Source organism: Helianthus annuus, chromosome 1, assembly GCF_002127325.2.
Source record: "Helianthus annuus cultivar XRQ/B chromosome 1, HanXRQr2.0-SUNRISE, whole genome shotgun sequence".
Lineage (NCBI taxonomy): Eukaryota > Viridiplantae > Streptophyta > Magnoliopsida > Asterales > Asteraceae > Helianthus > Helianthus annuus.
This window is the reverse complement of record NC_035433.2, coordinates 40030810-40045436: the sequence shown is the minus strand read 5'-3', so window position 1 is coordinate 40045436 and position 14627 is coordinate 40030810. Positions and strand designations below refer to the sequence as shown.

General features: G+C 44.6%; 1 protein-coding gene across 1 annotated transcript; it reads right to left on the bottom strand.

The window, feature by feature from the left end:
* Positions 1-12196: 12196 nt before the first annotated feature.
* LOC110877996 lies at positions 12197-14316 on the bottom strand. Its single transcript, XM_022126276.1, has 3 exons — positions 14189-14316; positions 12812-14132; positions 12197-12634 (listed from the first exon to the last, which is right to left on the bottom strand). Exons 1-3 carry the CDS (start codon positions 14314-14316, stop codon positions 12197-12199), a joined length of 1887 nt encoding a protein of 628 aa, XP_021981968.1.
* Between the last annotated feature and the right edge of the window lie 311 nt (positions 14317-14627).

The following is a 14627-nucleotide window of genomic DNA, read 5'->3' as shown; positions in this document are numbered from 1 at the left end:
AGATGTATTCTCGGATGATATGGAAATTGACCCTGGAACAGCTGAGGAGAAGTTTATTCCAGATTGGGATATCCGGAATAAAGATTCAGTAATGGATGAGCTTGTTGCTAGAACTCTTCTTTTTAGCATCAGTACTCCGCTGGACCATGCCCGGAGCCGGAGAATGAAAAATCAAGATTTGGGCGCCATGGTCCTATCCAATCAAGCTCAATCCAACATTTTTGTGACGGAGCTTTATCGAAGATGGGTCGCAGCAGAGTCAGTGAGGGAAAATTTGGAGAAGGAGTCCCTCTCTTTGAAGCGCAAGATTCAGAGGGCTCCGGATGCGGAGAAGATGATTGCTCAGTTTACCCAAGACCTTCAGTCCCAGCAGGAGAAAGTTAAATCCTTGACCACCCAAAATCAATCATCTCAAGCGGCTGCTGCCTCCGCGGCGGAAGATCGTGATAGAATATCAGCGGAGTAAAAAAATTTTGCCGAATCTTTTATGTAAAAGGATGAAGAGCATAATGTGGTTTTGGCGAAGATGGAAGAGTCTTTTGCAAATGCTCGTCTGGCTTATGCGAATATGATGGCTGTTACGCACTTTACCCGATTTGTATCCTTTTTTATTTTACTATTTCTTTCTAACACTTTAGTCAGAGCGGGATGTGCTTAAAACAGGGGAGGCCGATTTGAAGGCTCAGATCGAAGAGATGAAAGGGAATTATGAGGCCGAGATTGAGAAGATCAAGAAGGAGAATTTTACTTTGAAAGCGAAGGTGGATGATCTCCAAGCAACAAAGACCTGGCTTCTTTCGGAGGGAGCGAAACTTCTTGCTAAGAACACACACAAAGGTCCAGAGATGACTGCTGCTATTGCTGCTGTAAACAACGCGATGAGCGCCGTAGGTGTCAACTCTGGACTTCAAAATGGATACATTCATGCTCTGAAGAAGAAGTATTCGTACGCCGAAGTCCCGTTGCTGAACCGCAATGCTGGTGAAGAGTTAAATACGGCGGTTGCTTGCTTTGATTCCCTTACCTTCCCGGTGATAGAAGATCTTCCGAAGCTTGTTAACGAGCCGCTTTCTAAAATCAAGGATGCTCTTTTCTTTGTGAGCAGGGAGTCTTCGAAAGAATGAGGTGGACATGCCCGGTTTCTTGGGGTATGCACCTTGGAAGGTTTTTTAGTTTGCTTAACTGTTTCTTAGAAGGTGGACATATCTGACGACTTAGGATATGCACCTTATCTTGATTTAGAACGAATGTAAATGATGTTTTTACCGCTTTTGTGTATGTGACATTTATCCCTTAAATGGTTTTACATGACTTCCGGTTATATTGATCCGGTTATTTTTTGATGTAGTTACTTTGTTTTGCATGCGTCCATGCTTTTTATGCCTATATTTTCTTTTTTAGAACATTCTTTTTATTGTACGGATCCGATTTGTTTTTAGCTCTAGGATAATTTTTTGAAATGAAGGAAAGAATACGAACAATGCCAGCTCATTCTTGCCTTTTAGGGTTAGTATCCCTGATTCGGCCGATGATAACTTATGTGTTGCAACTTTTTGTTAATGATAGAAATTTTGAGTATCCTATTTAATCAGTCTGGAGTATATTCTCGGATTAACACATACTTGGTAAAAACATTAAGATAATCTGCGGGTAAAACCCTCCGCAGTTCATGGAAATATAAAATAGCTGTGCGGGCAATACCCTCCGCATTACAAGGAAGATAAAAACGATGCGGGTCGTAGCCTTTGCATTACAAACTTATTTTGAAGCTTTCTAAAGTTTTTCAAAGGAAACATTGTTTTAGGTGCATTCCATTCCAAGTACGAGGAACAGGCGTTCCATCCATCTTTATGAGTGTGTAAGCACCATCCTTTCCAGCAGTTTTAATTTGGTAAGGGCCTTCCCACTTCGGAGCCATCTTTCTCGTACCTTCAGCAAGGCTTGCCTCATTGCTTCGCATAACATAATCTCCAACCTTGAATTGGACCTCTTTTACTTTTGAGTTGTAGCGCTTTTCCAACTTTTTTTTATACTTTGCTTCTCGGATAGCCGCAAGTTCTCTTCTTTCTTCGGCCAGGTCGAGGTTCAGGAGGATTTCTTGTTCGTTCACTTCTTGATTTTGCTGCATGCGGGGGGTAGGTATGCCTACTCCGCCGGGGATAACTGCCTCCGTACCGTACGTTAAACTAAAAGGAGTCTCCCTTGTGCTTGTTTTTGGCATCGTCCGGTGAGCCCACAGGACGTGCGGAAGTTCATCTGCCCAAGAGACGCCCTCTTTTCCCAGACGCTTTTTTTTTATGCCCTCCACAATGCTACGGTTGGCTCTTTCTACCTGTCCGTTGGCCTGGGGATGGGCAACCGAAGCGAAATTTTGTTCAATGTGCATTCTTTCACACCAGGTTTTGAATGTTTTTTTCTGCGAACTGCTTCCCGTTGTCACTGACGAAGCAGAGCGGCATTAGGTATCTGCATACTATATTTTCCCAAACGAATCTCAGTACTTGATCCCCGGTGATAGTTTGGAGAGGTTTGGCTTCAATCCATTTTGTGAAGTAATCGATGGCTACCAACAAGAACCTCACTCCTCCGGTGGAAAAAGGGAAAGGACCAACGATGTCAATTCCCCACTTATGAAACGGCCAAGCCGAAGTTACGGGAATGAGGTTATTTTTAGCTCGGTGGCTGATGGGGGCGTGTCGCTGACAATCTTCACATGCTTGTAATTCATCGACGTCACTCTGATGCATGCCTGGCCAGAAGTACCCAGCGTTTATAGCTTTCGCCACAACCATCCTCGGCCCGGAGTGGATGCCACATATCCCCCAGTGGATTTCTCTTATAACATAGATGGCTTCTTCCGGAGTCAGACATTTTAGGAGCGGACCTAAAAAGGTCTTTCGATAAAGTTTTCCATCGTGAACCTGATATTGTAGTGCTTTTACCTTCTTTTTCCTTTGGAAGCATGCCATCTTTCAGATAGTCTAAGATCGGAGTCATCCATGATCTTTCCTATATGGAGATTGACACTACGAACTCTATTTGATGGATGGCTGGGGCTTGCAAGGTTTCGACCAGCACTTCTTTGGACAAATGACAAAATGCTACAGACGCGAGCTTGCTTAGAGCATCCGCCTTTTTGTTCTTGCTTCGTGGTATGTGAACTATTTTGCAAGAGTCGAATGAGGAGATTAAATTGTTAACTTGACTTAGATACCGGATCATGTTTACTTCTCGTGCTTCGTACTCTCCGCTGACCTGGTTAGCGACTAGTAATGAATCAACATGAGCCAGAACGGAGGTTGCACCAGCCTTAGCTACGGTTTGGAGTCCCGCGAGAAGGGCTTCATACTCTGCTTCATTGTTTGAAGTTTTAAACTCAAAGCGTAGGGCGTAAGTATATTCTATTCCTTCCGGATCTATCAAAATTAAACCGGCTCCCGACCCTTCTTTACTGGAGGCTTCGTCAGTATACAGGTTCCATACCCTTGGGAGAGTAGACTTTTCTTTGGTGCTTTCTCCGGTCGGTACCTCTGTAAGAAAATCTGCCACAGCTTGACCTTTTAGCGGACCCCTAGTTCGGTAGGTAATATCGAAAGCGCTGAGTTCGATTGCCCATTTGGTGAGGCATCCGGAAACCTCCGGCTTTCTGAGGATTTGCTGGATTTGAAGGTCAGTCTAAACTTCTATGTTGAAAGCCTGAAAATATCTTCGGAGCCGTCTGGATGCATGTACCAATGCGAGTGCCAATTTTTCTATCATCGGGTACCGAGTTTCATAATCTTTTAAGATACAGCTTACATAGTAAACCGGTATTTATGCTTGGTTTCTGTGTACCACAAATACCGCACCGATGGCGAAATGGGAAGCGGAGAGGTACACAGTGACTGTTTCTCCGGTAATTGGGGCAGTTAATGTGGACAAGGACCTAAGACAAACTTTTAACTCCTTGAATGCTGAATCGGCCTCCGCCGTCCATTCTATCTGACCCTTTCTAGTACGTTTTTTCAATACGTTCATGAAGGGAATGGTCCGGTCAGCTGCCTTGGAGACAAAATGGTGAAGAGCCACTAGCTTACCATTTAGTGATTGGATTTCTTTTACTGTTTTCGGAGGCTGCATGGAAATGACGGCTCGAATCTTGTCTGGATGTGCCTGGATTCCGGACTGAGTTATCCAAACGCCCAGAAACTTCCCTTCTTCTAAACCGAAAGAACGTTTTTTAGGATTTAACTTGAGGTTGATACTCTGAAGCCGGGTGAAGGTTTCGAGTATATCATCGATCATGTTATCTTCAGCTTCGCTCTTGATGACCAGATCATCTACGTAAATTTCCAAGTTCCTTCCGATCTGATCCTTGAATGCTTTATCCATCAACCTCTGGTATGTAGCTCCGGTGTTTTTTAGCCCGAACGGCATTTTAGTATAACAGAAGAGGCCTTCATTTGTTACGAACGTCGTCTTGTCCTCATCTTCCAAAGCCATCTGTATTTGATGGTAACCTTTATATGGTTCCAAGAAGCATTTAAGGCGAAAGCTGGAAAGAGAATCGATTTTCAAGTCGATCTCCAGCAGGGGGTAACAGTCCTTCGGACATGCATTGTTTAGGTCAGAAAAATCAACGCACATTCTCCAAGTTTTGTCTTTCTTTGTTACCATCACCGGGTTGGAGACCCATGTTTGATACCGCACTTCCCTGATAATTCCGGCGCTTAACAGCTTTCGTACGTCTTCGGAGATGGCTTTATGACGAGCTGGAGCCATGTTTCTTTTTCTTTGAGTGACTAGTTTTGCCGAATGTGACACTTTCAACTTGTGCTCAGCCAATCACCGAGGGACTCTGATCATATCCGAAGTTTGCAAAGCAAATACGTCAAGCGAGCTGGACAAAAGTTTCCATAACCGGAAAATGTGGGTGAATAGCCCATTCCTCTGTAAGGAGGGTCGGAGGTTGCACATTACCCTCGCTTTGCCGTATTTCAGCTACGCACATGGTTAACTGGGAGTGTAAGGTTGCTACTCCTGCTTCGGTGGGAAATTTTAATGACCCATGAATGGTAGAGCTAATAATACCGAAAGCATACATCCCTGGTCTTCCTAGTATGACGTTGTGGACGGACCTTGCTCCCACTACCAGGTACATCAAGTTGACAGTTCTGACCAGGCTTCCGGTACCCAACGTTGTTGGTAGAGTGATTTGCCCAATCGGCTAGACCACCTCTCCAGAGAAACTCACCAATGGCATTGATACTTGTATCAGTTTTGCTTTGGTTTGCGGGGCCAATTGTTGGAAACACTGTTGATACATGATCTCAGTGGCACTTCCACTATCGACATAGATCTGTCGGATCTTGTGCCCTGCGATCACCACATATACTATGATCGGTCCATCTTTGACTTCTCTGGGAGTGATTGCGGGGAAAGCGATTGGCGGTTGCATCCAAGCGGCCATATGATGATTGGTCCGCTTTATGCCCTGGTTACTTGCTTTCCTTATCATGCAGATTGCTGGTTGGTTATTCGGGTTTTCTACCGAACTTCCTGAAGATTTTCCTTCCTTTACTTCTTTTACCAAATGCGACAGCTTACCGGATCGAACTGCTTTTTCTTTTTCTTGCTTTAGAGACCAACAATCATCCATATTGTGGCCTCGCGCATGATGGTAATCACAATATTTTTTGGAGTTCTTATCACCTGGAATCTGGAGCTTTGGTGGGGCAAGGAAATTTGCTCCTTCGGCACTGAGAATTTCACTAGGAGTTTTGGAGAGGTCTGATAGGTTATAGAAGCGAGATCCGGAACTCCTTCCGCGTTGCGGCCGATCATTTCTGCTGTAAGGATGAGATCGTCCCCTATTTCCGGAGGGCGTTTTATCAAATACGGAACCACCATTTTTCTTCCAGGAGGACATTTTATGCTCTGACTCCGGGGCTGGATTACATGCGTTTTTTCCTCGAGAGAAAGCTTTGGCTCGCTCCATGAGTACTTCCATCGTCTTCGGGAGATTCTCGTGTAACTTTTCGACCAACTGGTTATTCCGGACACCGTGACAGAATCCAGAGATCCTTAATTGGTCCACGACCCCACTGATCTGCATACTTTCTCGATTGAACCGATCAATGAAACTATCCAAAGATTCGCCATCTTTTCTTCGGATGTTGTGTACTTCGATAATTTCTTTGGAGTAGTGCCTTTGCTGGCTGAAGTTCTGAAGGAACAACCTTCAGAACTCTTCGAAATCATTGATTTCGCCTTCATTTAGAGCGTCAAACCATACTCTTGCTGCCCCTGTTAATGTTTGCGCGAACATAAAACACCAAGCGGGCATCGGCCATTGCTCAACTCGTGCGGCCCCATCGAAATCGAACATGTGATCATCCAGATCAATGGTTCCGTCGTATTTCTTTACCGTGGTTGGCATTTTGAGCTTCGGAGGGAGCTTTGCATGTGTGATGCGAGCACTGAATTTGGACTTAGCCGTCATGGAAACCGGATGATAAGGTTTGGTGAGCTCCGGATCATTGACTATTTCTGTTTGAGTTTCATTTCACGTTATTACTACTGGAGATGGTCCGGAGGATCCCTGCACGTATTTACTATAAGTTTCCGAAGTAACAACGGTGGAGAAAGTAGGAGAGGTGAAAATTGTAGGACCCGTAGTCCTTACCGGTGTTTCATCGTGGAAGAGCCTGGTTCCTAATCCGAGGATCTCTTCATCCCTAGTCTGTTGGGCTTTTAATCTTCGTAGAAGACTTGCATTTTTGGAAAGGAATTCTACATCGAATTCTGACGTCTGTAAGTGGGAATTAATATGAAAGGCAAAGTTGTTCCTGGTCCCGAGCTCAAAGGAGCCGAAACTGTGGAAACAATGCTTGTTGGTGCTGTAGTTTGCATACTAACAGACATGGATCCCAAATTCATAGAACCCGAGGCCGCCATAGTTCAGTTTGCTGCTCAAGAAATTCACTAGAGTGAAGGACTATGAGTTGTGAAATCGGATGGCACCAACTGAAGAACCAAAGAATCGAGTTTATGCCGAAGCCTGTAATCGAGGGTTTGGATCTTATACAAAAGCTGGAGAATCGTCCTGCAAAACAATAAACCGTTAGGCTCGCCGCAGAGATGGGAGGGCCCCTCTGCGACCACCCTCCGGCGTGAGGATAAGTATTAATAGAGAGAGAAAGTAGAGAGAGAAAATAAGGACGAAGGTTCAGAAAATTGTACTTGGCTTTGTACTTGATGGGGTATTTATAATGGTCAACTGAGATGACATCATTCGTCCAGATGCACTTGAATGGAGGTTCGTCCTCGGAAATATGGGGAACGGACATCTTAAGAATGTCCGTTCACGTATAGTCCGGTCCGTTCCAAAGAATCATGTCCGGCCTCGGATATGTATTTTCAAATCTTTTGTTGTGTTGTTGCAGTTGACGAAGGTTATCTGGTCAGCGAACATTTAATAATCAACGAACTCTCAAATCAAGTTGATAATTATTCCTTGACGAACCTTTATGTGACGAACTGTTGGAAACTTAAAATGTTGTCATTTGTCATGATTGGTCACCGATCGCATGGCAATCCGATCAGATGACCATCTGATCATAGACATTCAGCAAATCCTATCCGATCCATTGCAGTGTTACTCGATCGGATCACCATCCGATACTTACCATTTTGTGACAATCGTCGGATCACCATCCGATCGAGCGGTGATTCGATCGACGAACTCTCAAGAACTGTTTGATGAACCTTCATATCCACAACGAACTCTCAGTAGTGCGACGAACAATTGACCTTGACGAACTCTTTAGTGTTGACGAACCCTTCTCTTTACATCACGTGAACAATAGTCAGCGGCCCTATAAAAATTGTGTTTGAAATAATATTGTCGGCCATTTGCATGTGATTTGAGAGGCTCAATACAAGTTATCGGTCCAATAATGTTCAATCAGATCACAAGATTTTGTCAGTATTGTCGCATGAAGCTTTAAAAGTTGTAAAGTTACTCTATCCAATCATTTTTATTAAAAAATTTTGGCAGCCACATGATCTTTAATTGTTCGCATAAATTGGTCCATTCACATTAAAATACTTGAACTATTGTTGGCTGAAGACTCAAAACCAGTTGGTCCGACCTGGTCACAGTAGAGCTTCAGATGACCTAGCAAGAACCTGCAAGATCACAAGGAAAAAGCACATCGTTAGCCTCGTCACAGGGAGGGGGGCCTCTCTGAGACCAAGCTCGGGCGAGAGAATAAGTATTTGTGAGGAGAGAGAGGGTCAGGGGGGCCTCTCTGTGACCAAGCTCGGATTACCCTTTGCTTGAAGTCTTGGCGGGGTATTTATAGTTTTTGGGTATGCTGACGTGGCAAGTTAGTCAGGGTCGGACCAGTCGTTGTACGTCACTTGTCATGACGTGTCGTTCTTTGATTGGCTATTTTGAGGCGGTGTATGCCCCAATAAAAGGGAGAGAGAAAGTAACTTTCTATTTTCACTTTTCTACTTTATCTTCTTCTTCCTTTTCTCTGAGGCGAAACGACTTCATCAAGCAGGTTAGTGTCTTCCTTCTAAAATGGTGAATAAAAGCAACTTGTCTGGTTGTTTTAATATTTTGAATAAAAATGGCTTGAAATGGTATGTAGATCAATATGCAATTCCTGCTTCTTTACACCCTATTCTTCCCGAAAAGGACACGCCTATTTATCCTTTTGTTCCAGGGAAGATAGGGGTTTATACTCACCTATTCGACTACTGTAACTATCGTCTTCCTCTGATGAAATTCTTGATCGAAGTCCTCTTATTCCATGAAGTTCACCTTTCTCAAATGAACCCCCTGGCCTCGCCAAGGTGTGTCATTTTGAGTTAGCCTGCCATGGCTTGGGCTCCGACCCGGATCTGGATGTGTTCCGGGCTTTTTACAAGTTGAATCGGTCCGGTAGTTGGTATACTTAAGAGGTTAGAAAGAAAAACGCTTGTTGTTATTCATGGATTACTACCAGTTTTAAGGAAAGACTGTTTCTTCTTGATTGATGATCGGTGCGTTCCGGCCGAGATGTCATGGAGATTAAAAAAAGTCTCGTCTCCCGCCCCCTCTTCTTGAAGACTTTGAATTCAATAAGAAGTTATATGCGACCTTGATCAAGGAAGTCGGGCGCGTACAAAAGTATCCGGAACACATTTTGGTCATGGGGCGGATAAGCACAATTTGGGCCGAACCAGAGTGGTACCCTACCCTTAGGTGGAATGGAGAGGGTTAGTTATACTTTTAACTGATAAAAGGAACACCCTATCCTTGTAATGTTTATTATTTATTTTATTGTTTGTTGTATGCTTTTGTCATGCCAGACTATGGATGTTATTTGTTTTTTGCTTTGTGCAGTTATAGGTTTGAAAGATGCTTTGAGGCTAAAGTCCTTCGACTCCACCGAACTTGACGTCCGTGCTACCAAGACTCCGAAAGGCGATCTGCCACACTTGATTGTAGTTCTAGAGAACCTTTATCCAATTCGGGAACCGGCTGCTCCGGTCGATCAAGGTGGTTCGGTGGGGCAAGGGGGTTCGGGTTCGGTGGCTGGCAGTGATTGGGGCAAGGAGAAAATTTCTCTTGAAGTGAAGGGGTCTGACTCCAAGGTGGTATTGTATGGTTCGGTACACCTTTCTGTTGGGGATGAGGGGGTGAATGTTGAAGGAGGTGGTGAAGGTGATGATGATGTTGACACACGCCCTCAAATTAGTCTGAAAAGAGGACGGGCCACTTCCTCCAAGGCTAATCCAAATCCAAAGACACTCAAGAAGAAGAAGTTGGATTTTAAAACAATCACATTGGAGGATGATGATGATGATGATCAGGCCACCGGGTTTTCTGCTGCTCGGGGTTTGTTGGAGAACTTGGATGCCCATATTCATGGTGGTCGTACCCCACAGGATCGTCCGGTCAATATCCCATCGAGCCCGCTATCTTTTGGAGGGCCAACAACCAAAGTTATTGAAGATATTCACATGCCCGACCCTCTGTCTTATAAGAAAATCGAACTTTCTCCTTCGGGTAAGCCTACGACCGGGGTTGCTTCTAACGTTTCAAGGCCGAGTCCTCAGCCGATTGATGGTGGGGATAGTGCCTCTTCTTCCCCTTTATGGTATGAAACTTAACCTGTTTTCTTATGTCGGGAGCTAGGTTCGGGAGATGCTGTGGATGTGAACTCTGCTCGTGCTTTGGAGAAGTATATCCCTGAGTGGTCATTGGTGAATAAAGATAGGATTGTGGATGCCTTATCAGCAAAGATGGCGTTATTTCATCTTGGGACTCCAGCCGAGCACGCGCATTACCGAAAGATGAGTGGTCCAGAGCTTGGGAATACCCTGATGCTGAATCAAGCCCAATCGAACTCTCTGGTGGTGGAGACTTACAAGCCTTGGATTGAGTCGGAGTCGAATTGTTGTAGGTTTGAACGTGAGATTGCTAACTTAAAGAATGAAGATAATGTTCGGTCAAAAACCAAACAAGAGCTTTCATCCCTCCGGTATCAAGTCGACCGTCTGAAAGAGCAAGTCTCGAAGGCTAAGGAAGTTAACAAATCCTCACAGGCTTCGGCTGCAGCTGCCTACGAAGCCCGAGACAAGGCTCTTCAGGATTTGGAAGCTCTCAAGTTGAAATTTGGTGATATGGAGAAAAAATTGTCTGATGTAGAAAAAAGAAGTGAAGCTGAGCTAATAGAAATGCAAAGATCCTACGACCAACTCCTGGCCAATCATCATCGCCTGACTAAGGGTACGTTCGTGATTTATTCTTTACTGTTTTCTCTTTCTACTTTTTTAATCCTGCTTCTTTTTCAGACAAAGATGAGCTTGAAAGGGCCCGCGATAGGGCGATTGAATCGCACCGAACAACGATTGATGAGGCAAAGGGGATGTTGACTCGCTGCGACGGCGAGATAGTCGAGCTATACGCTCAGGTGTCGGAGCTTATGCTTACCAAGAAATGGTTTCTGACAGACGGGATTGCTTGGGTGGTCAAACTGGTTCACCAAAGCCCTGAGCTGGAGAAGGTGGTTGCTGATTTGGTGAGCTGTGTCAACGTGGTTGGAGCGAATGAGGGGATTAAGCAAGGATTTCAGGCGGCTAAAGGTTCAGCTCGCTCGTTTGAAGAAGTCCCCGAGTACGACGAAGGAGCTAAGGACGAACTAGATGCCGCGATAAAGGCCTTCGACGATTTCCATATTTCTGTCCTTGGCAAGGTTGCGGATCTAGTGGACAAGCCTTTGTCCGTTATCAAGCAGAGGAGTGAACTCCCTATTGTGAAGGAGGATTATGAAGCTTGATTCTTAGTTCTCGTAATTCGTACAGTATTTTGTTATGATGTGTCATCGTACAATTTTAACTCCTCTTTTTGGCATGTAACTGCATAGCTTAACTTCCTGTTTGTGGTTTTTGATGAGCATATTTTTCTATCTATGTATGAAATCATATTTTTAGTTAAAATGTTCACGCCCGGCTTCTCAACTTTCAGTTTACGTTCAAACTTTTCGCTGTTTGGCCAGGTTATTGTTCGACCATCTAGGTAACCGAGTCTTGGCAAGAAGTTTCTTGTAGTTAGATTCTCTTGTTTGATAGATTTTTCTATAGTCGGACCGTATCAAATACGGGTCTTTTGCTTAATAGATTTTTATTACTTTTGAACTATTTAAGCCTTCTCGATCGGCTTGAGGCATGGGACGAGGCCCGTTTGTGCACATTTATATTGTTAGAATTTGTACGTACGATATGATTTATACTTGCAAAAAACACAGATCGCTATATTTGATTTATTTAATCATAGTTCCGGGGAACACCCTCCCGGTTTACAAGGAAAATGGAAATTTGTTTGGGGCATTACCCTCCCGATTCATACATGGAAATTGGAAATAAATAAAGTAAGAAATAGCGATCTTTCTTGGCCATAGCAGGCTGTTGTTCACATAAAACATTTTTTCAAATGCACCCCGTTCCATGTCCTGGGTACGGGGGTCCCGTCGATTTTTTCCAACACGTACGAGCCGTTTTCGCTAGCTTCTTTGACTCGGTACGGCCCTTCCTACTTTAGGGTTAGCTTCCCAGGAGCTTCGACGCGACTTGCGTCGTTGCTTCGGAGCACAAAATCTCCGACCTTGAATTTGTAAAGCTTGGCACGGGCGTTGTAATACTTTTCGATCTTCTTTTTGTATCATGCCTCCTTTGTGGCCGAAACGTTCCGAAGCTCTTCTAGCAGATCGAGATTGGATCGGAGCTCCTGTTCGTTTTCTTCCCAGTTTTTGCACCTTTGATTTGGGAGTCCAATTTCTGCGGGGATCACGGCCTCAGTGCCATATGTAAGACTGAATGGTGTTTCTCCGTTACTAGTCTTGTGCAACGTTCGGTGAGCCCATAGAATGTTCGGCAACTCATCTGCCCATCCATTGCCCTCGTAACCAAGTCTTCTTTTTATACCATCTACGATCCGTCGGTTTATCTGTTCGACCTGCCCATTCCCCTGGGGGTGTGCGACCGAGGAGAAGACTTGGTTAATCTTCAAATTCTCACACCAGCGTTTGAATGGATTTTCCGCGAATTGCTTTGCATTATCGCTTACAATGTAGAGCGAGAGACCGAAGCAGCATACGATCTACTCCCAAAAGAATCTCGTTACAATATATCCCTAGATGATTGTGAATGGTCGGGCTTCCACCCACTTGGTGAAATAATCCACCGCTACAAGCAGATATTAGGCGCTTCCGCTCGACCGTGGGAAGGGTCCGACTATGTCGATGCCCCACTTCTGGAAAGGCCATGCAGCGGTTACCAGGATCATCTCATTCTTTGCTCGGAGGCTTACTGGTGCGTGCTTTTGGCATTCGTCACATTGTTGGAGTTCCTTGACTGCACTCTCGTGCATCCTAGGCCAGTAATATCCTGCATTTTTTACCTTTGTTACGATCATTTTTGGCTCGGCGTGAATCCCACAAATGCCGTAATGTATTTCTCTGATAATATAGCTGGCCTGTTCCGGATCGAGGCATTTTAACCGAGGCCCAAGGAAAGTCTTTCGGTACAGGCCTCCTTCCTGCATCTGATATTGAAGAGAGTTGACTTGGATCTTTCTCGCTTCTGCTTTATAAACTGGCAAAACATCGTGCACCAGGTAGTTGATTATGGGAGTCATCCATGTTTGAGACAGAGCTTCTACTTGCATAACGTGAGGAGTGGTAATTGAAGGCGCGGTTAACACCTCCACCCTTACCTCTTTGGCCAAATGACTGAACGAAACGGATGCCAACTTGCTTAATGCGTCGGCCTTTTTGTTTTTGTTTAGAGGAATATGTTCAAATTTACATGAATCGAACGATGCCATAACTTGTTTTACCTGTTCGAGATATTTAATCATGTTGGCTTCCCTTGCTTCATATTCTCCGTTCATCTGATTCGCTACGAGCAATGAATCTACATAGGCCACAACATTTCTTTCTAGCAGGGCCTCATATTCAGCTTCATTATTAGAACTCTTGAATTCTAATCGGAGCGCATACGTCATATCCGTGCCATCCGGATCAGTGAGAATCAAACCTGCTTCCGCCCCTTCGGCGCTCGAAGCCTCGTCTGTATACAAAGACCAGGGCTTGTCTGGAGCTTTCTCCGTTTTTTCCATTTCTTTATCCTCCGGCATCTCTACTAAAAAATCAGATATTACCTGTCCCTTTAACGGACCTTTGGTTCTGAAGGTGATATTGAATGCGCCCAGCTCGATTGCCCATTTTGCCATGCGACCTGAAACTTCGGGCCGTCGGAGAACATGCTGGATTCTTTGATCCGTTCGTACCTCAATCGGATGGGCTTGAAAGTATCGACGAAGTCTTCTTGAAGCATGGACTAACGCCAGAGCTAGCTTTTCCAAGTTTGAGTTTCTTGTTTCATAATCTTTCAATGTTCGGCTTACATAGTAGATGGGGATTTGTGCTCCGGTTCGGTGAGCGACTAGTACTGCACTGATAGCACCAAACGATGCGGCTAAGTAGACCGTCAGTACCTCGTCTTTTTCTGGTACGGTGAGGGTTGGCAAGGTACCGAGATAAGCTTTAAGCTCTTCAGAGGCTCGTGCGGCTTCTTCAGTCCATTTAAACTCCGATCTGAAGCTTTTTTAAGCACGTCCATGAATGGGAGGGATCTGTCTACTGCTTTTTACAGGAAACGATTGAGGGCGGCCAATCGCCCATTTAAGGACTGGATTACTTTGACCGACGTCGGAGGCCTCATGGTAAGAACGGCATCGATCTTGTCTGGGTTGGCTCGCAAACCTTTTGACCCGACCATAGCTCCCAGGAATTTTCCTTCCTCTACCCCGAACGTACACTTTTTAGGGTTTAACTTCATGTTGATGCTTCAGAGTCGAGTAAACATTTTGAGTATGTCTTTCAGCATGGCGGCTTCATCGTGACTCTTGATTACGATATCATCAACATATACCTCTACATTTCGTTCGATCTGGTCTTTGAAGGCTTTGCTCATTAAACGCAGATACGTAGCGCCAACGTTTTTCAGGCCGAATGTCATTTTAGTGAGGCAGTAAACTCCTTCGTTGGTGACAAAGGATGTCCTGTCCTCGTCTTGTACTGCCATTTGTA

Excerpts from the sequence above, each read along its gene's own strand:
- LOC110877996 (XM_022126276.1), bottom strand. The coding sequence starts at position 14,316 with ATGGTCGGGTCAAAAGGTTTGCGAGCCAACCCAGACAAGATCGATGCC. Across the intron at positions 14,133-14,188 it reads GCCGCCCTCAATCGTTTCCT|ATCGGAGTTTAAATGGACTG; the intron begins GTAAAAAGCAGT and ends AAAAAGCTTCAG. Across the intron at positions 12,635-12,811 it reads CAAAGAATGAGATGATCCTG|ATCGTATGCTGCTTCGGTCT; the intron begins GTAACCGCTGCA and ends TTTTGGGAGTAG.